General features: G+C 35.3%; 2 protein-coding genes across 4 annotated transcripts; both read left to right on the top strand.

The window, feature by feature from the left end:
• Nucleotides 1–777: 777 nt before the first annotated feature.
• LOC107787916 (nuclear poly(A) polymerase 4) lies at nucleotides 778–7398 on the top strand. Of its 3 annotated transcripts, none has more exons than XM_016609532.2 (12): nucleotides 778–1296; nucleotides 1393–1470; nucleotides 2825–2932; nucleotides 3836–3898; nucleotides 3972–4133; nucleotides 4578–4691; nucleotides 4789–4851; nucleotides 4950–5279; nucleotides 5355–5519; nucleotides 5664–6561; nucleotides 6726–6781; nucleotides 6884–7398. In XM_016609532.2, the coding sequence occupies exons 1-10, from the start codon at nucleotides 1177–1179 to the stop codon at nucleotides 6507–6509; spliced, it is 2049 nt and encodes a 682-aa protein (XP_016465018.2). In that variant the 5' UTR covers nucleotides 778–1176; the 3' UTR covers nucleotides 6510–6561; nucleotides 6726–6781; nucleotides 6884–7398. The 3 variants fall into 3 exon arrangements, with proteins under 3 accessions (XP_016465018.2, XP_016465019.2, XP_075099718.1); XM_016609533.2 differs by having other exon boundaries at nucleotides 5664–6510; nucleotides 6884–7039; XM_075243617.1 differs by having other exon boundaries at nucleotides 5664–6781.
• Nucleotides 7399–8260: 862 nt separating this feature from the next.
• On the top strand, nucleotides 8261–13607 carry LOC107787915 (hexokinase-2). Its single transcript, XM_016609530.2, has 9 exons — nucleotides 8261–8959; nucleotides 9832–9982; nucleotides 10072–10254; nucleotides 10796–10870; nucleotides 10995–11150; nucleotides 11251–11349; nucleotides 11519–11649; nucleotides 12445–12526; nucleotides 12948–13607. The coding sequence occupies exons 1-9, from the start codon at nucleotides 8688–8690 to the stop codon at nucleotides 13290–13292; spliced, it is 1494 nt and encodes a 497-aa protein (XP_016465016.1). The 5' UTR covers nucleotides 8261–8687; the 3' UTR covers nucleotides 13293–13607.
• The last annotated feature ends 6742 nt before the right edge of the window (nucleotides 13608–20349 follow it).

Below are 20349 nucleotides of genomic sequence, written 5' to 3'. Positions count from 1 at the left end.
CCGCCACACCTCCATCTTAGCATTAACCCCGCCACGCGTCTCGTCAATAAGAAGTATATCATTTGCAAATAAGATACACCATGACACTTCCCTCCTATATGTTACGCGTCAGCACGTCTATCGCTAGGGCAAATAAAAATGGGCTAAGAGCTGATCCCTGATGCAATCCCATCATCACTGAAAAATAATCTTAATCCCCTCCCACAGTCCTTATCCGAGTCTTAGCTCCATCGTATATGTCCCTAATCACCCTAATGAACGCTACCGGAACGCCGCTAACCCCCAAACATCTCCATAGAACCTCCCTAGGGACTTTGTCGTAGGCTTTTTCTAATTCAATGAACACCATATGTAAGTCCTTCTTCCTCTCCATAGACTGCTCCATCAACCTCCTCACAAGATAGATGGCTTATGTAGTCGATCACCCCAGCATGAATCCGAACTGATTTTCTGAAATAGACACACTCCATCTCACCCTCCTTTCCACTACCCTTTTCCCAATTTTCATGGTGTGACTCAGCAGCTTCATACCCCTGTAGTTTGTGCAATTCTGAACATTACCCTTATTTTTGTACAATGAGACCATCACACTCCATCTCTATTCTTCTTACGTCCCCTTCGTCCTAAAAATGACATTAAACAATTCAGTAAGTCACTTTCAAAGTAAACAAATGGAGTAATAAGATTTCAAAATTGCCACGAGGAACTAAACAAGTTGACAACCGGCAAAAAACCTACAAAAATATCAAACGCGCCTTAAGCCACCTTTTCTTTCTCAAAAGACCAAAAAAAAAAAAAAAAAGGAGAGAGAAGAAATACAAATCTTCTTCTTCAATATCCTCCATATTCTCCTAACCCAACTTGGAATGTGAACGTGCGCTCTTTCCACAAGCGCTACAACTTCCACCGACCCTTCCCTTTATAGCCCCACATCAACAAACCCTTCTCGTTTGGTTTTTCCTGCTTCATGTTCTAGATCTAGGTTTCTTCTTTTTTTTCCTCTTTATTTGAGTATTTTCAAGTCAAAAAAACCTTATTAGGTTACCTTTTGGGTCTCTCCTAAATTAGACTTTTGCCTCTATAATAGTTTGGAGATCCAATTTCCGATCCGTTTCGGTCCTTTTCATATTTTTTGTGCTGATATTGAACTACTAGAACAAGATTTCTGGTTTAATAATGGGGGTTTCCAATTGTGCTACTACTTTACCGCCGTCCAAGCAGTATGGGGTGACGAAACCTTTGTCTCTAGCTGGGCCTACGGAGGCTGATATTCAGCGTACCAAAGAGTTGGAAAAGGTTTGTTCTTTAAGTTGCCTTTTTTATTTACTATGTTTTTTTTTTATCTGCTCCAGTATTTTAAGTAATTTTATATGTTGTTTGTTTGATTTCTAGTTTTTGGTCGGTGCTGGACTATATGAAAGCGCTGAGGAGGCTGCTAAGAGAGAACGAGTTCTCTGCCAGCTTAAGCAGGTAACCTTTGTGTTTTGGTGATTTTTCTTTTGTTGATGAGCAACCTTTGTGTTTTGGTGATTAACCGACTAAACTATTAGGATACTACTAATTTAGGATTGAGGCGTATTCGATTGACCCTACTCAACTATATCTTACTAACCTATACATCCTTTGTTATGTCTAGATATAGATGTGCTGGTTGAAACCTAAGGCCTTGATTATAAAGTTACATATGACAGAGCCTTTTATGACTTAGCTTGATGGATAAGGACTGGGACGGTGGACTTTCAATGGCTTTTGAATTTTAAGTGGTCTCCTACATTAGGTACTTGCCGTGGAATTAGTCACCCACAGTTATAAAAAAATGTATGGTTTACTAAGTTACCCCAATTGAAAATGCTTTTTGAAAATTGAGCAGTATTAAAAAGAACTAGTACTTCTTTAATATTAAGGGTATCATTGGAAACAGTTAACATATTTAATCTTGAATTCCTGAAGTGAATTATTTTTGGGCAATTTTTTTGTGCTAAAGTGACTGTTAATTTGGGACGGAGGGAGTAGTAAGGAGGAGCAGTAAGGAAGACCATTTCGTTTGTAACTTCTAACATGGAATAACTACGCTGTGAATGGTGACTGGATACTTTTTGAATTGGTAAATATTGGACGGCCATTTGGATTTCAGCGAAGAGAGAATTGATCAGTGCTGTGTTTTGTTGAAGAAAAGATTTATCTCCCTGAAAATTGTGAAACAGATAATATTCTATTCCCCCTTCACCCGCATGGCTGCATTTATTATTTGTTGACCATTCACTTGATGCTTCCTTGTTTTCCCTTTGCATTTATAGTCTTTGTGTCAGCGCTGATTTATCTTAATTGCATTTGAAGTATTAATTGCCACTGTTTTTCTTACTAAGCAAGTTTAATGGAGTATTAGATCACTAAATATTTTCAGTTTATTTGCTGAAACTTATCTTCAAATAGATCCAAATTTTCTGTTTTGTGACTCAGTGCCGAGATTGCTTCCCTGATCTCGGTGAACAAAAAGATGTCAATGTAGATATCCTTGTTCATGTTAGGTCGTTCTAGGGGTAACATGCATCGGTTAATACTGAAAATGATGAAGAGAATGTAATCATATTCTTCAGTTGCTGCTAAGGATCGTTGGGACTATCTTTCTCCAAATTCTTTTTGGTTAATAAAGGGAATACAATAGAATTTTGTTATCCGTTTACCCCTTAATGTCTCGAAAAAGAATGGCAGGAGTAGTTTAAGCTTTATCCTTTTTTGCCTTCCCTTTTTCTTTGCATTTCATCTAGTTTGTGTCTATTTTGGCTCACCAGTGTTGTAATACTTTTAATCTTTTCCTTTCTAGATTGTGAAGGACTGGGTGAAAGAACTTACTCGGCTGAGAGGGTACAGTGATCAGATGATTGAGGATGCAAATGCTGTCATTTTAACCTTTGGTTCTTATCGGCTTGGGGTAAGCAGCTTCTTTTCTGAAGCTCCCTTGAACAGTATAAGCTTAATTATTTTGGTGGTCTATGCACGACGAATAGTTTCGATGCTAGCCTAGAAATAGCTGTGAAGTTGTTTACCAATCAGCAACTTGCAAGGTCTTCAGTATTACTATAATTGCAAGGTGTGAAATAAATTGTATGCAAGCACGAGCAGTTGTTGGTTTAAATAATTGCTGTTTTCTGGTCAGAGTGGTGCTAATATGCCACACAAGCTATAGGACAGTATCCAAAAATAGCTTGTGTGGCATCGATAATTTGGTGGGTCCTAACTTGATGGACCTCATGTATTATGCTTGTTCTACGGACTTCAGAATTTGCAACCAAATTGTTTGTTTCACGCAATTATCCCTTCTGTTACTATCTCGACTTGCAACCTAACAGATAATTTACTCAATTGGCCCTCCTATTGCTTTTCATTAAGATAAATTCTTCTAAAGGGAGCTTCTCGACCTAACAGATTAATTTACTCTATTGTCCCTCATATTGCTTTTCATTAAGATAGATTCTCCTAAAGGGAGTTCTTCATTTGTAGTTTGCTCGAGCTGTTTAGTTTTTTCGACTTAGGAGGAGTTTTAATGGATTCTTTGGAACTGTTTGTGAGCCTTGTTGAATGAATTAATATTCCTATAACGTTTAGCCAATTGTTAAATGATAATCTAGACCCCCCTTCATTTGAAAATTCATCCTTGGGAAGGGGGGGTGGGGGTGGTACTGTATGTTGTTTGTATTCTTGAAGCTGCACCTACTCCCTTCACAAGGATGTATTTAAAATTATGTTCTATAAGCTTTTTACATTTTCCGGGAGTATGTTTGAAGTATGTCCCTAAGCAATGCTATTTAACTAATTATAAGATTCCTTTTTGTAGGTGCATGGTCCTGGAGCTGACATAGACACCTTATGTGTTGGACCATCCTATGTGAATCGAGAGGTCGTTTTAGTTTCTGGCGTCCTTTAGCATCTAGCCATTTAGTATAGCATCTAATGCTGACATTGTTTGCCAGGATGACTTCTTCTTTGTATTGCATAATATTTTGGCGAAGAGGGAAGAAGTTACAGAACTACAACCAGTTCCAGATGCACATGTCCCTGTTATGAAGTTTAAGTTTGACGGGATCTCAATTGATCTTCTCTATGCAAGCATTTCTCTTTTGGTTGTACCCGATGTAAGTGTTATTTCTTTGTTATAGTGTCCATTTCCTTTTGGTCTCCCCAGGAAATGGGAGTGACTTTTCCTATACTCCAGCCTTGCTTTAGAAGAAGTTAATTTGGCTGCACAAATTTTTGTTCTGGAAAAAAACCCTGATTCTCCTCCAGATTTCTGCTTGTACTCTGGGTGCTTAATCCTTTTCACGTGCAGCAATGTGAATATCAGCTTAACCCTTTCTGGATCTGAGGACTGTTACATTCTTGATTTTCTTCATGTGTCCATGGTATACTTGTGACCATTCCTGGAGCTTACCAAGTCATGGGGTCTTCACAGGACGGGGATAGTGAATGCTCTATTTTCTCAAACTTGAATTGACATCCATGCTATGGCATTTTTCATCTGCTTAGACCACTGGTAGTAATACATCTGATGTTATCTTGCGACATCTTCTTGTGGACAGGATTTGGACATATCCAGTGAAACCATGTTATGCAATGTTGATGAACCAACTGTAAGGAGCCTCAATGGCTGCAGGGTGGCTGATAAAATCATTAAACTTGTTCCAAATATTGAGGTGATGATCCCCAACCAAACAGGAAACAATAGGGAGAGATAATACTTACAACATTCTGTAGTAATATCTTTTTTTTTAATTATTATCTACAATGCAGTTTTTCCGAACCACACTTCGATGTTTAAAGTTTTGGGCTAAACAGCGTGGTGTTTATTCAAATGTAGGTTTGCATTTTTCTTGTCCCTCCTCTCCGGCTTATTAATGTTTGTTCTTTCTTTGACCCATTAGTTTTTTCCCGTTCTGGGTCGTCTCTTTTAGGTAACTGGGTTTCTTGGTGGAGTGAACTGGGCTCTTCTGGTTGCTCGGGTTTGCCAACTCTATCCAAATGCTGTTCCGAGTATGCTGGTTTCTCGTTTCTTTCGGGTATATACACAATGGCGCTGGCCAAATCCTGTGATGCTTTGTCAGATAGAGGATAAAGAACTTGGATTCTCTGTCTGGGATCCACGAAAAAATCCTTGGGACCGGACACATCAGATGCCAATTATTACACCTGCCTATCCTTGCATGAACTCAAGCTACAACGTCTCTGCAAGTACTCTTCGAGTTATGACGGAACAATTTCAATTCGGTAACAACATATGTCAGGTATAGATAACCCTCTGTAATTTATGTTGTATTTAGCTAGTACTGTATTTACCTCCTTTTGCTTTCCCATTTCAGGAAATTGAGCTGAATAAAGCTCAGTGGACTGTACTGTTTGAGCAGTATCCTTTCTTCGAAAGCTACAAGAATTATTTGCAAGTTGACATAGTTGCAGCTGATGCTGATGACTTGCTTGTATGGAGAGGCTGGGTTGAATCCCGATTAAGGCAGCTTACTTTGATGGTAACATCTATTACTATTTGAATAACTGATGCTCAGGAGGAGGCTTTAGTTCCTTTATCTGAGCTTCTACAGAAGGAAAGAGAGAAGGTAGCAAATGATGCATAGGTTTTCCATCTATTTATAATTCTTGTTTTATCTTTGCAGATAGAGCGGGACACATATGGGAAGTTGCAGTGCCATCCTTATCCCCATGAGTATGTGGATCCCTTCAAACAATGTGCCCATCGTGCCTTCTTCATGGGTTTGCAGAGGAGGCAAGGGGAGTTAGGTCAAGAAGGCCAGCAATTTGATATTCGTGGGACAGTTGATGAGTTTAGACACCAAATAAACATGTATATGTATTGGAAACCAGGAATGGAAATGTTTGTGTCTCATGTTCGTAGAAAACAGATTCCCTCTTATGTTCTACCAGACGGTTATAAACGAAGCCAAACAGCAAGGATAATGTGTGTGCAGCAGGCAGAGAAACCATCCTGCAATGATAGTGTATGCAGGTCAAGATCTGGAGAAAGGGGCTTGAAAAGGAAAAAAGAGCTTGAAGGTGCAGAAGAGAAGCAACAGAGTCAGGACAAAAGACAATCTATTAGCCCTCCAAGAAGGGACTCACTTTCACCTGAACTTATTGTTAGTCAGAAAGGTGGCATGTTCTTACAACAGTGTTCCTCGACAGTGTCTGGAGGGAAGAGAAAGAGTAATGAAACTTCAAATAATTTCACCAGTGCTAAGATGCAGGTTGCTATTCTGGACAAAGATGCCTGCTCTGAACCAAGTAAGTCACAAGGAGCACAATTTGCGCAAAGTGCTGATGGATGCGTATACCATCCTAGTGGTGTCACAAACCTCGTTGAGGTCAGTACATGTGAGGATCCTGCACATGAATTGCTCCGACTCAGCCATGACGGTCATCTAGTGGGCAGTACTGGTTGCAGCTCTCTCTATTCCTCTCAGGGTGAACTTATACAGGGCCGAGTCCAAGTCACTATCAAATAATGTATGTGAAAATGCTTCAAGATTTTTTGGAGATGCGTTGCTGGAGTTAGAGGTTCTGATTAAGTTTATTTTACCTCTTATCTCTCTGACGTCATTGATTTTTATAGTTCATTCATTCTTTCGTTTTTATGCATTTGCCGTTAGTTTGACTCAACACTGTTGTTGCAATTTGCATGGACCTTTAACCAGTTTTATTTTGTTTTGTATTTCATGAAGCCAAGAGCTCCGCGTGGAATATTGACATCAGAGCCTGCACAGAAATCTTCTATGAGGCATGTTTCATGGTTTGAAACTTCTATTTGCATTTTGTTTCTTAATAGCAGACTGTCTTTATCAAATTGGTTGTTGGTTGCTTTTTTATGGTTGTCTTTTAGGTACAGTGTTACGTCAACAGCTTGAAAGAAGTGGAGCTTCATTTGTGAAAGTCCATGCTGGAAACAGTGCCAATCGAGGGATGAAAAGCCAGCTTAATGCGGTAAGTATAATGTTACTTGCTGGCTTTCATTTCTCTATGTTTCTTTTTTCCAGGAGGCTTGCAATTCTAATATTGGGAGAGAGCCTGATATTTGGGTGGAGAGTTCCAGGTAGAACAGTCCTGTGGACTCCTGTACAGTTCAGTTTATGTAAAAATACTAGGGACAGTACTGAAGAAGATTGTTCTTCGTACATCAGCGAATTGATCTTTCTTTTCATTAGGGGTTTTTTTTTTTTTTGGGGGGGGGGGGGGGGGCACTATAATGTTGCTGGAATTAGCAAGTAGAAACCAATGCTAGGTTGGGCTGGGTTCTGGAAAAAATTTGGCGTGCTGGGTTTATGAGAAGGGGGGATTCTATATTTGTTCCTTGAACTTTTGTAAACTTGATGAGTCAATGACACCACATTTCATTCAGTTTCCTTTGTGTTGGTATGTCTGTGAATTAAAAATCTTAAAGAACTGCAGTGTTGTACCTTGTGATTTGATTTCTCCGGGATCTATTAAACTGTTATTGATAATTTAAACATAAAAAAATTCCCCTCATTCTTTGGTGACTCGAACACACAAGCGAGTAAATACAAGTGAGCGAAAAGCCAAAAGTTCAGTAGAACTAAACCGTAGTCTCAGCGTGTTTATTTTCACACGTCATCTAGCAAATTGAACGAGTTCATTTCATGCCCTTCTCTTTTATCAGGTTAATTAATGCACAGCTACAAGGGATTTTTCATACTTAGAGGGTAACATGCTAACATAGGGTTCAACCATATTAATAGTAAAACAATTGTACGGTCTTCATAATTATATATTTAAGTTAGAAACATGTTAACATTAGGTGAGGTATAGCACTAATATATTTTAGTGGATGTAACACGCGAATGTTACTGTTGCTTATGAAAGGTCAACTATATATAATATATTGGTTCAGTAAATTCGTGTGTGGTCAAAGTAAAAGGTCCAAGTCGTTTATTGATGATGTGGTAGTTATACCGTTAGCAGGCTCTTTTCCTTCTGGATTAATTGGACTCGTATGTCAAGATAATTAATTTCGGTTTGGAACACAAAAATCAAGTTAAAATATAAAACCAAAGTATGATTTTACATAGTAATGCCATTATTTTGAGTGATAAATAAAGAAAGAAAGAAAGGTTGCCTGAGCTCACAATTTTATTTAAAATATAAAAAAAATAGGTCCAGTTAAGCAAAATGTGAAAAATATTAAAACTGGGTAGGTTGGTGATGTCATATTCCTATGCCTTAGTAATACTCTAAAGAATTCAACACTTACATAATATATACATTATTCTTTTCATTTCAAAAAGAATATAATGATTATTAAATTCTCGTCTTAGTACAGACATATACTAACACAATTTTTTAACAATAAAATTTACAGCTTAAAAAGAATAAAGTGTACAATGAAAGTATTTCACAAAATTGCAAGTAGAATTATACCTACAATTCTTTTATATATACGTAAGGATGATGTTAGAGTTGGACTGAAATCCAAATGTCTGAAGAAGTCGCTGCCGAATTTCCCTCACTCCCTCACCTTATAAAAAAAGCTTCCCCCTTTTCTCTCTTTTAATTAAAAATTAATTATTCAACATCTCTTGATCTGATTCCCATTTATAATTAACAACAAACTCACAATTATCCGTAATCTCTAATTCCCCTTTCCCATCATTTTTCTTTAGTATTAAGAGATGAAGAAGGCGACGGTGGGAGCGGTGGTGGTGGGGGCGGCAGCGACGGTAGCTGTGGCGGCACTCATCGTCCGGCACCGAATGCGGAAATCGAGCAAGTGGGCACGTGCGAGGGCAATCCTGAAGGAATTCGAGGAGAAGTGTGGGACCCCAGATGCCAAGCTGAAGCAAGTGGCTGACGCCATGACGGTGGAGATGCACGCCGGCCTCGCTTCTGAGGGCGGCAGCAAACTCAAGATGCTTATCAGCTACGTCGACAATCTCCCCACTGGGTTAGTTACTCGTTTTTTTCAGTTGCATCAATTAGTATCTAGTCCGTCCGTCACATAAATCATAAATCAATTCCTTATTTTAAAAAAATAAAATAAATTAGAATTTATGTATTTAGAAATTAAAGTATATATAAAGTACTACTATAGATCATAGTATGTGAAAGTGATTGCTTTTTTAATGAAACGAATTGTGCCAGAGGGAGTTGTTCATAAAGACATCAATTTATTGGGAGGAACGTAGGATTATTTCTTATGGTATGCGCAATTTGAGAAATTGATTAGAAATCAAAATAATTTCTCTTGAAGCTTGGCGAATCTTTTGACAAGTAGATTCTTTTGAATGTGCTCTGTCTGAAATTGTGTAAAAAGTTTTCCCTTTATGATTTTTTTTGTATGCTTAAGTTTGGGAGTTATGCTATCTAGATATCAATTCCCTAAATTTGCATTGCAACATTCACAAGATCCTTTGCTGTTCTTGTTTCTTTCTTACTTTACATATTCGCTGTGCTCTAATTAGCTACTTAATCTAGAACAATGTTCAGAAAGCTATGTCTCATACATCAGAAGGTGCAGCGTGTAGTTTGGTACTCCAGTGCTCTTGACCTTGTTCTGGTCGTATTCCCGAGTCAATTTCGTGTCAAATGAATTCTCTTATGAACATGTGGTCAAAGTAAATTTCTTTATGATGTTATGATCAATGCATTGCAGCTTCATCCCCCCTCCTCTTTAAGTACATTTAATTTTTATAAGGAATAACTTTCAGCATTGCTTGCAGTGAGGAGTGATTTAATTATATTCTGTATAATGGCTACCATGTCCTCGGTAAAAGGAAAATATATTAATGTTTGTTTCTTTGATAAATTTTGTTTTAGCGATGAAGAAGGAGTCTTTTATGCATTGGATCTTGGTGGAACAAATTTTCGAGTATTGCGGGTGCAATTGGGGGGAAAAGATGGTGGTATTGTCCATCAAGAATTTGCGGAGGCATCAATTCCTCCAAATTTGATGGTTGGGACTTCAGAAGTAAGTATTTTGACCTCTCAATTTTTCCACCCTTTTCTATTGTTTAGCTCCTCACGGCTTTTGATCCTTTGAAGTCCATATGATTTCAGGCACTTTTTGACTATATTGCGGCAGAACTTGCAAAATTTGTTGCTGAAGAAGAAGAAAGATTTCATCAACCTCCTGGTAAGCAGAGGGAACTCGGTTTCACTTTCTCATTCCCAATCATGCAGACTTCAATCAATTCTGGAACTCTTATCAGGTGGACGAAAGGTTTCTCCATTGATGACACGGTATCCATTTCCCTCGCAACCACATATTTTTTGTTGTTTTCTGTAGGCAACTGTGCAAATTAAAATGAAGTTTCTTGTTCCTAGATGTAGTTCTAGCTATCCGCTCTGCAGCTTGCTCATGTTCCTTTCAACTGATACAATGGACTTTTTGCTAGTTCTTTTAGACATATTAATCGAATGGGTTTTGCTAGCTTCGATTTGATGCAGCCTGCTGATTTACTTTTCCGTTCATGTATATTGTGTTTAATCTGAAAATAAAGTTTGATTTGTCAGAAATACAACTTTAAGGTAGTTTCAGATTGAAAAACTCATGCTTGAATTTCCCCTTTGATGGATTCTTTTTCTGTTATGAAAATCATTGAAGATACTTTACTGTTTGACAGTACTCACATTGTTTGCAATTTAATAAGTAAATTCAAGCAAGTTGCATCAGTTGATATCAAAATCACTATAACAACTAAGGTTATCTATTATAATTATATGGTCAGATTTAATTTTTTCTTATTACATTTAATGAAGTGAATTAGTTACTGGGTGACAGGTTGGACAAGATGTTGTTGCAGAACTGACAAAAGCCATGCAAAGAAAAGGAATTGATATGAGAGTGTCGGCGCTGGTAAGTTTGCTTAATGCCGCTCGGTAATATCATTCATTTTGAAGGTTGTTTTTAAAAATAAATCTTATTTATATTACCTAGCTTAGTTGTAAAAATTTGATTTTGAGTTACTTGTTGGTGAAAGGTGAATGATACTGTTGGAACATTGGCTGGTGGTAGATTCTCCAATAAGGATGTATGCATTGCTGTGATATTAGGTACTGGGACCAATGCAGCATATGTGGAACGGGCTCAGGCAATTCCCAAGTGGCATGGTCCTCTGCCTAAATCTGGAGAAATGGTTCGGAAACTTTAAAGACTATTGATCTTCTTGGTCTCCATTCCACTTGTTTGGTATTCACATTGAATAGTTGTTGAGGGCCTTCTATCTTACTTTGTAGGTTATCAATATGGAATGGGGTAACTTTAGGTCCTCCCATCTTCCTTTGACAGAGTACGATCATGCAATGGATACAGATAGTTTAAATCCTGGTGAACAGGTAATTGTTTATTGTTTGTTCATTTAGGCTAAGCTTGACTATGATACATATAGTTTAAATGGTGAACAGGTAATTATTTATCTATTTGTTTATCTTTTGTTCATTTAGGCTAAGCTCGATTATGCAATTAACTTGATAAACCTGGGGGTCTATCTATTTATCCTAACAGATATTTGAGAAGATATGCTCTGGCATGTACTTGGGAGAAATTTTACGCAGAGTTCTACTCAGAATGGCTGAAGAAGCTGGCATTTTCGGTGATGAGGTCCCCCCAAAACTCAAGAATCAATTCATATTGAGGTATTTCTTACTAACTATAGAGTTATTACTAATCTTTTTGTGCAAAACACTCTGTTTAATTTCCCTAACAACTGCTGGTCAGTGCTTCTTTTGCTAAATTTGAATTTTGCTTGTTTTCTTCTGTTGCTGTCCTAGTTTGTCAGTTGATCAAGCTTGAGTATGATTCATGCATTAATGAGCTTTCATTGGTTTTTTGGTACTTTACACAGTTGTTTTGGGGCCATAGACACTCGTAATTATTATCAAGTTTAAATTGTCTATTTTCAACTTGCTTGCAAACGTGTTTCATCTCTCTACCAATTAATGAACATTACTTATTCTTCTCTTGAAATTAAATAAAAAATTGCATCCAATATCTAATATGCTAGTACTGGATACTGATGTGTACAGCAGAAACATGATAGAGCTAAAAATTGATGAAGCATGCTAATTGATCAATAAATTTTCTGAGGAAGCATGCTTATATTCAAATGATATTTGAGGATCCATGAACTCCAAATAATGAATTTTTTGAAAAAAGAAACAGGAAAGAAAAGAGTACTGGCAATGAAATGGATTTATTAACTGAACATATTGTCTAGATTTCTGCAAATATTCTACCGGAAACAGCCTCTCTGCCTTCTTGAAGGTAGGGGTAAGGTCTACATACACTCTACCCTCCCCAGACCCCACTTGTGGGATTACACTGGGTTTGTTGTTGTTTGTTTGTCTTCAAATATTGAAGTGTCTATCTTATTTGCCTGTTTGCTTCATATTCTAGAATATGCTCTCATAACAGTTTTAAAAAAATGGCAGGACACCTGAAATGTCTGCTATGCATCATGACACATCCTCTGATTTGAGAGTGGTTGGCGACAAGTTGAAGGATATCTTAGAGGTATTAGCTCTTCGCCATAACCAATACCTTGAAGGAAAAACGAAAGAGAATGAAAATGAAGGCCTTTTGGTTCATTTCACTTATTATGCCTCTTCTTCGTTTCTCTCATTTTCAATTAATGTTGTGTGGCTTATTATTCCTTCTACAATTGTTTTCACGGTATCATTTCTTTGGTCATATTGCTTTGGAGCAAAGAGAAACTGTTTAAGGACTTAATTTTTCAGTAGTGTTCCTCCGTACAACATAAAGGGGAAATTTCAGATGGTGTCAAATGAAATGAAAATTTGGGTCACAAGGAAGCGGAAATCCAATTATTGATATCTGTCTCTCATTCAGCGACTCTTTTAGATTATAACTGTTATCATTTGATGTCATGATACAACATGAATTGACACTAGGCATTTTGTTCATCCTACTTCAGATATCCAATACCTCCTTGAAGACAAGAAGATTAGTTGTTGAGCTGTGCAACATTGTTGCAACACGTGGTGCAAGGCTTGCAGCGGCTGGGGTCTTAGGCATTGTCAAAAAGATGGGCAGGGATACGCCCAGGGAAAGTGGTCAAGAAAAGATAGTCGTAGCCATGGATGGTGGATTGTATGAGCACTATACAGAATACAGAAAGTGCTTGGAGAACACTTTAGTTGAATTGCTTGGAGAGGAAATGGCAACAAGTATTGTTTTTGAGCACGCGAATGATGGTTCTGGCATTGGCGCTGCACTTCTTGCGGCCTCTAACTCCCTATATGTTGAAGACAAGTCTTGAGAGCGATTAGATGATATTTAGCTAGAGGAAACTCCCTTTACCTTTTATATAGTGCTTTTCTCTAGCCTTTTTCTTTTGATTTCTCTCCTTTTTGGTTCTTCTACCAATTATATTCAGAATTTTCCAGCACTTGTACTTGGTTTATAGTTTAGGATATTATTCCTGGGAATGCCTACTTATTTCTTCTGGAAAAGGGTGCAAGCAAATTGTATAACGCTCAGCACTGCTGATTCTTCCCCTTGGTCTTTTGTTTTCCAACTGTGATCAAATTTTAGGGTTTAATAAAATGGGGTGTTTAAGTCTTTGTTAGACTTATCTGTTGGCTGTCTGCCTATGTTGCTTGCATAGCATCTTTAGTGATTCTGTTGGCCAAGTTTTTTTTTTTTGTTTTTTGTGGCTAAAAATACTTTTTTTTCAAAGTTAAAAGGTGTTTGGCCAAGCTTTTAGAAGGGGAAAAAAGTATGTTTCTGTAGAAGCACATAAGCAAAAAAAAATACTTTCTCCGTTCACTTTTAGTTGTTCACTTTTGATTTTGTACTCCCTTTAAGAAAAAATAAACGGCGAAGGGTCAGATATACCTCTGTACTTTCGAAAATGGTCTAAAAATACCCCTCATTATATTATTGGGCTATATATACGCTTCCCGTCATACTTTGGAACAAATATACCCTTATTTTGGATGGAGTGCCACGTGTCAGCATAAGATGAAAACGACCCATTTTTTTTTTACCCGATCCGTTTTAAAAAACCCACCACCCGACCCGTTTTAAAATTCAGTTTTCTTAAAGCATATATTTTGTAAAAACTGAAATTTCTTTTTGTTAAACCTGAAAAAAAAAAGGAATTTGCAAAATATATATTTTTAAGTCTTTTCAGTTTTTTTAAAGTATTTTTTTTGTAAAAACTGGAAAAAAAATATTTTTTTAAAAAATGCTTTAAAAACTGAAAAATATATATTCTGTAAAAACTTAAAAAAAAAGAAATTTACAAAATATATATTTTTAAGTCTTTTCAGTTTTTTTAAAGTATTCTTTTTGTAAAAACAGAAAAAAAAATATTTTTTAAAAAAACTAGAAAAAAAAAGACTCTCCTAAAGCAGTGGACTACATATGCATTAGTTTTAAAAAAAAATAAAAATATTTTACATTTTTTTCAGTTTTTACAAAAAACAATACTTGAAAAAACTGAAAAATATATATTTTGAAAATTCCTTTTTTTTCCAGTTTTTACAGAATATATATTTTTCAGTTTTTAAATTTTTTTTTAATTTTTTTTTTCAGTTTTTACAAAAAACATACTTTAAAAAAACTGAAAAGACTTAAAAATATATATTTTGCAAATTCCTTTTTTTGTTCCAGTTTTTACAAAAAATAATATTTCAGTTTTTACAAAATATATGCTTTAAAAAAATTAAATTTTAAAACGGGTCGGGTGGTGGGTTTTTTAAAACGAATCGGGTAAAAAAAAATGGGTCGTTTTCATCTGGTGCTGACACGTGACACTCCATCCAAAATAAGGGTATATTTGTTCCAAAGTATGACGGGAAGGGTATATATAGCCCACTAGTATAACGAGGGGTATTTTTAAACCATTTTCGAAAGTAAAGAGGTATATTTGATCCTTTGCCGAAAAATAAATGATATATATTTACAATTTTATCCATAATAGTAGCATTTTAAAAAGTTTTAGGAAATGATTTGGAAAACTGGGTAGTTAATGATAAGGGTAAAATAGAAAAGAAAGATTGTCTTTCTCTTGATTTAATATAGTGGACAAGTAAAAGTGAAATATATTTTTAATATAGTGGACATGTAAAAGTGAACGGATGGAGTAGTTTTTTTCCCAAAAGTACTTTTTTGAGAAGCCCTCACTTTTTGAAATCTTGACCAAACAGTAGTTGCGGCTAAAAAGTATTTTTCAAATTATTTAGTCAAACAAAAATAACTTTATTTTTCATGAAAATTACTTTTGAGAAAAGCACTTTTAAAAATAAATTAATTTTAGAAACTTGACCAAACAAGCTATTAGAGTTGTTTGCCCGAATTTTTAGTAACCGCCTATTTTGAAAAGCATATTTATCAAAGTAGCTTTTCAGAGAAGTACTTTGTGTTTAGCAAATTCATTTAGGAAGTGCATTTTATAGTATTTGTAAAAAATATTATGTTTGGAATTTTTTTCCAAAAAGTGCTTTTAAGTCTTGTTTGGCAAGTTTTCAAAGTGTATTTTTTGATAGGGATAATTTTGTTTTGAGAAAATTAACTTCCGCGCCAAGAATCTGTAGTTTTTCTACAATAGCGAAAAAAGAAAGAGTACTTGTTGGCTTCACATAAACTTGTCAAACAAGCTATTAAAAGTAATTAGCTTCCCTAATTAGAGATTTTAGTTCATTGATGGTCTTTTTATTTTTTAATTTTTTCAGTTTAACGATAAAGCTGCGGCCCTTGTGCATGTTTTTACCCCTTATATTTATTGATGATGATAAAGATGGGGCCTTTCGATGTGAGTTGATGGGACTTCCATATTTAGTATGCTCTTGTGAGATCACAGCAGAAAATAGGAAGCTCCTCGTTTAATTACTGCTCGTTCTCCAATATTTTAAATATATATTTTTATTTTTACTTGTCACTTTTAACATATGAAAAGAGAATAATTTTTTTTTTCATGTTATGCCCATATTATTAATTACTCATTTTAAATTATTTTCTTAAATTCATTAAAAATATATTAATTAATATGAGTATCATGATAAATTATACACTTTATTTATTATTTCTTAAGTGGTGTGCAAAGTCTATAATGAATTAGTAAAAGTAAAGGGAGGGAATAAATAAAACCTCGTGATCTCAGTTGGTGGAATGATTACAGCATTTTTATCTTAAAAACTTCAAAGGAATCTTTGACTCAAAGATTATCTGCATTTGTGAAAGAGTAGTTACTCAACTTTGTCTTCCTCTATAAATGTAAACTTTTACAATTTGACTTAAACGACTTATATCTCCAACATTTGATGGTAGAAATGCAGCACAACAAGGTTTCCCATCTTCATCTCCTGCATCTCTACCTATAACTAAAGATCAAGAAATGAATAAGAATTCGATATTCACAATAAGAAAAAATAATAGCCGGTAATATATATTTTTTTTGTATATTAATGTATGATATACTATTTTATACATAGTCAGTGTAAATTTTTTATATGTTTGGCTAGCAAATATAATTATTTTTGACCGCTGGCCAAATATGTAACTTGCCCAATGAACACGTCTAGGTGATCGTTGGTGTATTGGGCCTTTTCTGTGGGCCCGAATCTAAACAGACCAAAATTGTGCATCCTTCAGGCCTTCGCTAAGTCTCGAGTTTCAAGCCCAAAGGGATTCATCGTTGACTTCCTACTTGAGTTCTTCACTGTAAATTTTGGGAGAAGTGCACAAATAACCACTAATTAGAGATGTCTTTACTTTTTAGTCACTGTTTTAAATATATTTATTTTTTAGTCAGTGCTTAATAATTTTTTACCCGTCCGGACAAAAATACCCCTGTGCTAGACATGGATGCTGTGTAAATATTAAGGACATAGTGTCCTTAACTTCATGAGTGTTGTGTAAATATTAAGGACAAAGTGTCCTGTATTTGCATCTTCTGCTGTTAAACTTTAGGACATCATGTCCTTAATTTCATATGTGCAGTGTAAATATTAAGGACGTGGTGTCTATGGGTGCTGTATAAATATTAAGGACATAGTGTCCTTAACTTCACGAGTGTTGTGTCAATATTAAGGACAAAGTGTCCTGTATTTGCACCTTCTGCTGTTAAACTTTATGACATTGTGTCCTTAACTTCATATGTGCAGCATAAATATTAAGGACGTGGTGTCCTTAACTTCATGTGTGCAATGTAAATGTTAAGGATATAATGTCCTTAACTTGTATTTGCAACTTCTGTTGTTAAACTTTAGGATATCATGTCCTTAAATTCATATGTGCAGCGTAAATGTTAAGGACATGGTGTCCTTAAATTTATGTGTGCAATGTAAATGTTAAGGACATAATGTCCTTAACTTGTATTTTCGCCTTCTCTTGTTAAACTTTAGGACATCATGTCCTTAACTTCATATGTGCAGTATAAATGTTAAGGACATGGTATCCTTAACTTCATGTGTGCATTGTAAATGTTAAGGACATAGTGTCCTTAACTTTATGAGTATTGTGTAAATATTAAGGACATGGTGTCCTTAACTTCATGAGTGATGTGTAAAATATTAAGGACATGGTGTTCTTGACTTCATAAGTGATGTATAAAATATTAAGATATGGTTTGTCCTTAATATTTACACAGCACTCATGAAATTAAGGATATCATGTCCTTAATATTTACACATCGCTCATGAAAAAAGGGTAAAAATTACTTTTTGTATCAATTTTAATAGAGTAGTGGCAATTTTTGCTCAACATTAAAATTACTGGCTAAAAAGTAAATACTACTTTAAAAAATGGCTATACCACGCCATTTCTAGGTAAATTTCAGGATTTTTCATATCACATTTGAATACATTAACTGACCAACTTATTTTTCTCACGCTTTAATAATTTAAAGAAAGACGTTCACAAACAGCCATTAGGGATGCTATTTAGGATTTAGTCAGTACTTGTCCAAAAATTTTAAACTAAAAATTTTAATTTTAGGACAATCCAGGACATTATTTGCATCCCGAAAAGTTGAATTGAAGAACTAAAATTCAGGACACGTTAGTTAATTCCTAAATAGCAACACTTTAAAATGGTTACCTCTGTCATTTCTACCAATTTTAAAGGCAGAATGGCCTAGTAGACTCCTATACTTGTTCAAGTTTGTCATCCCCGTCCTTATACTCTATGGAGTTTTATCTCAACACATCTAGTTTACCAAAACCTATTTCCTAAACCCTCTGACCGTTGACCGAGCTTAGTTAGCATTTGTTTTGGTGAGTCAGATAATTGCATGGTTACACGCTCTTAAAAACACGTGCGTCAATTATTTTAATTAAAGAAGTTATTAGAAAATCATTAAAAAAAAAAAGAAACAATAAATGAAAAAAGATTTTAAAAATCCCAAAGACCCCAACCCCTTCCACCTCTGCTTTTCTTTACCTAACCCCTTCACATCATAACCCTTTCCAACACCCCCATTCCCCTCTTCCTATCTTTTTCTTCCCTATTCCTTTCCGCCCAACCCATTTTTCTGCCCCCCTCCCCCTCCCCTTTTATTAGGCTTTGATATTAAATAAAATTACCAACATTAAAATATTTTACTAATTCACTTTTAAATCCCTTGTTGGCCTCCTCATCCTCCATTTTTAACTGTCATCCACCACCATCAAGATTGAGGCTCTTCACTAATGATTTGCTACCGTGAAATATTATTCGTTCAATTAACTTCGATGAGTTTCTGAAGAAGAATATGAAGGTTTATATTATTTTGGTAGGTTTTATGGGGTTTTGGGTGAGAGTGAAGGCAAGAAAGAGATAAAAAAATTTGAATATGTTTTATCTTTATTTGAGATATGTTTTCTGCCTAAAATATAATTTCAGATCTGTTTAGAGGGAGCTTTTGAGAAAATAGGATAGAGGAATAGAAAAGAAACGGAAGGAAGGAGTTTCATGGCGGGCGGAGAAAATTTTCGGCCATACCAGTGTGGAACGGTAAGAAGAAAGTGATGGCGGGGGAAGGAAAGAAAAATAAATAAAAAGTCAAAGGAGAAAAATGGTAAGTCAAAGTTATTTTAGGTTTTTTGTCTAAATAAAAATGATGTGGCATATTTTTATCTGATGTGGATTCCGACATAGCGCGATTGAGAGACACAGAGCGTCAGAAGGATTCGAGACACTCGTTTTGATCAAGTAGAAGTGTTTAGATGAAACTCTATCAAGTACGTATGCCGGAATAACAAATCAGAATAAGTACAAGTGTCTAATAGGCTATTCTATTATATTGAATACGACGAACGATCATATTGAATACGACAAGGCAAGCTCACGTTGAACTTCAAATATATGCAATGCTATCCGTTTTACTACGCTTTGGAAAACTTGAGCCCAACTACATCATGATGAGTATAAGTTCTACAACTAATAGTATTAATGATATTTACAACGGTCAAGTCACTTATATAATTATTAATAGGTAAATACGATAAGTACATAGACAAGCTAGTAATAAAAGTAACTTACATAGTATAATAGGTTAAACATTTTTTTGTTACTGTTTATAATTTAAATTCAATCATGACATATTGGGCCTGCTTGAAGTCCACAACAAACATTAAAGTGAATAATAGTGGAGCGTTCTTATTCAGTTTAAGAGAAAATGGACAGCGATTGCTTAGTGGCTGAACCAAATTTCTCGTCTCATCTTTTAAAAAAGAGTGACAATTTGTGGTCCTTTGAGGTCTTAAAAGGGATGGATTTGGACAAATTAACTTTATGGTTTTATCTTTTTTTCAGGATATGCGCCAAAATATATTGATGTCTAAGAAATAAGAATTGCTATAATGGTTAAAGATTAGATTCCACGATTTTCAGTCGTACGCCATAGAAAATTAAGGACGAAAGATCAACTAATTTCTGGATAATTGACCTGCCACTGCACTACTCTTATTTAAATTTGAAGTTTCGATTTAATTATATACCATTTTCAAATAAAGTCCAAATCAACTTCTCTTAATAGTAAAATATAACGGGTGATTGCAGTTTATGATATCTACAGTATCTGAACCAATTAAAGAAAGAAAGTTTTTGAAATTTGAAAATATTAGCTCAAACTTTAAGCCTGAGAAATCAAGAGTTGATTGCTACCATTACCAACTGGCTACAACAACTTATTGTACCATTTTTACCGCATTATTTTCATAATTAATTTAATAACCCAGGGATTCTAGGAATTTGAAAACTCCCTATATACCAGTTCAAATGAATTAATCAAATTAATTACCGTTTTAATCTCGAATTAAGTTAGAATGACTATGCATAAATCTTTTTATATCTATACCTATACTTCAGTCTAATATTCACTAGTTCACACT

This window comes from Nicotiana tabacum, chromosome 22 (genome assembly GCF_000715075.1).
Source record: "Nicotiana tabacum cultivar K326 chromosome 22, ASM71507v2, whole genome shotgun sequence".
NCBI lineage: Eukaryota > Viridiplantae > Streptophyta > Magnoliopsida > Solanales > Solanaceae > Nicotiana > Nicotiana tabacum.
This window is presented reverse-complemented; position numbering and strand designations above follow the sequence as displayed.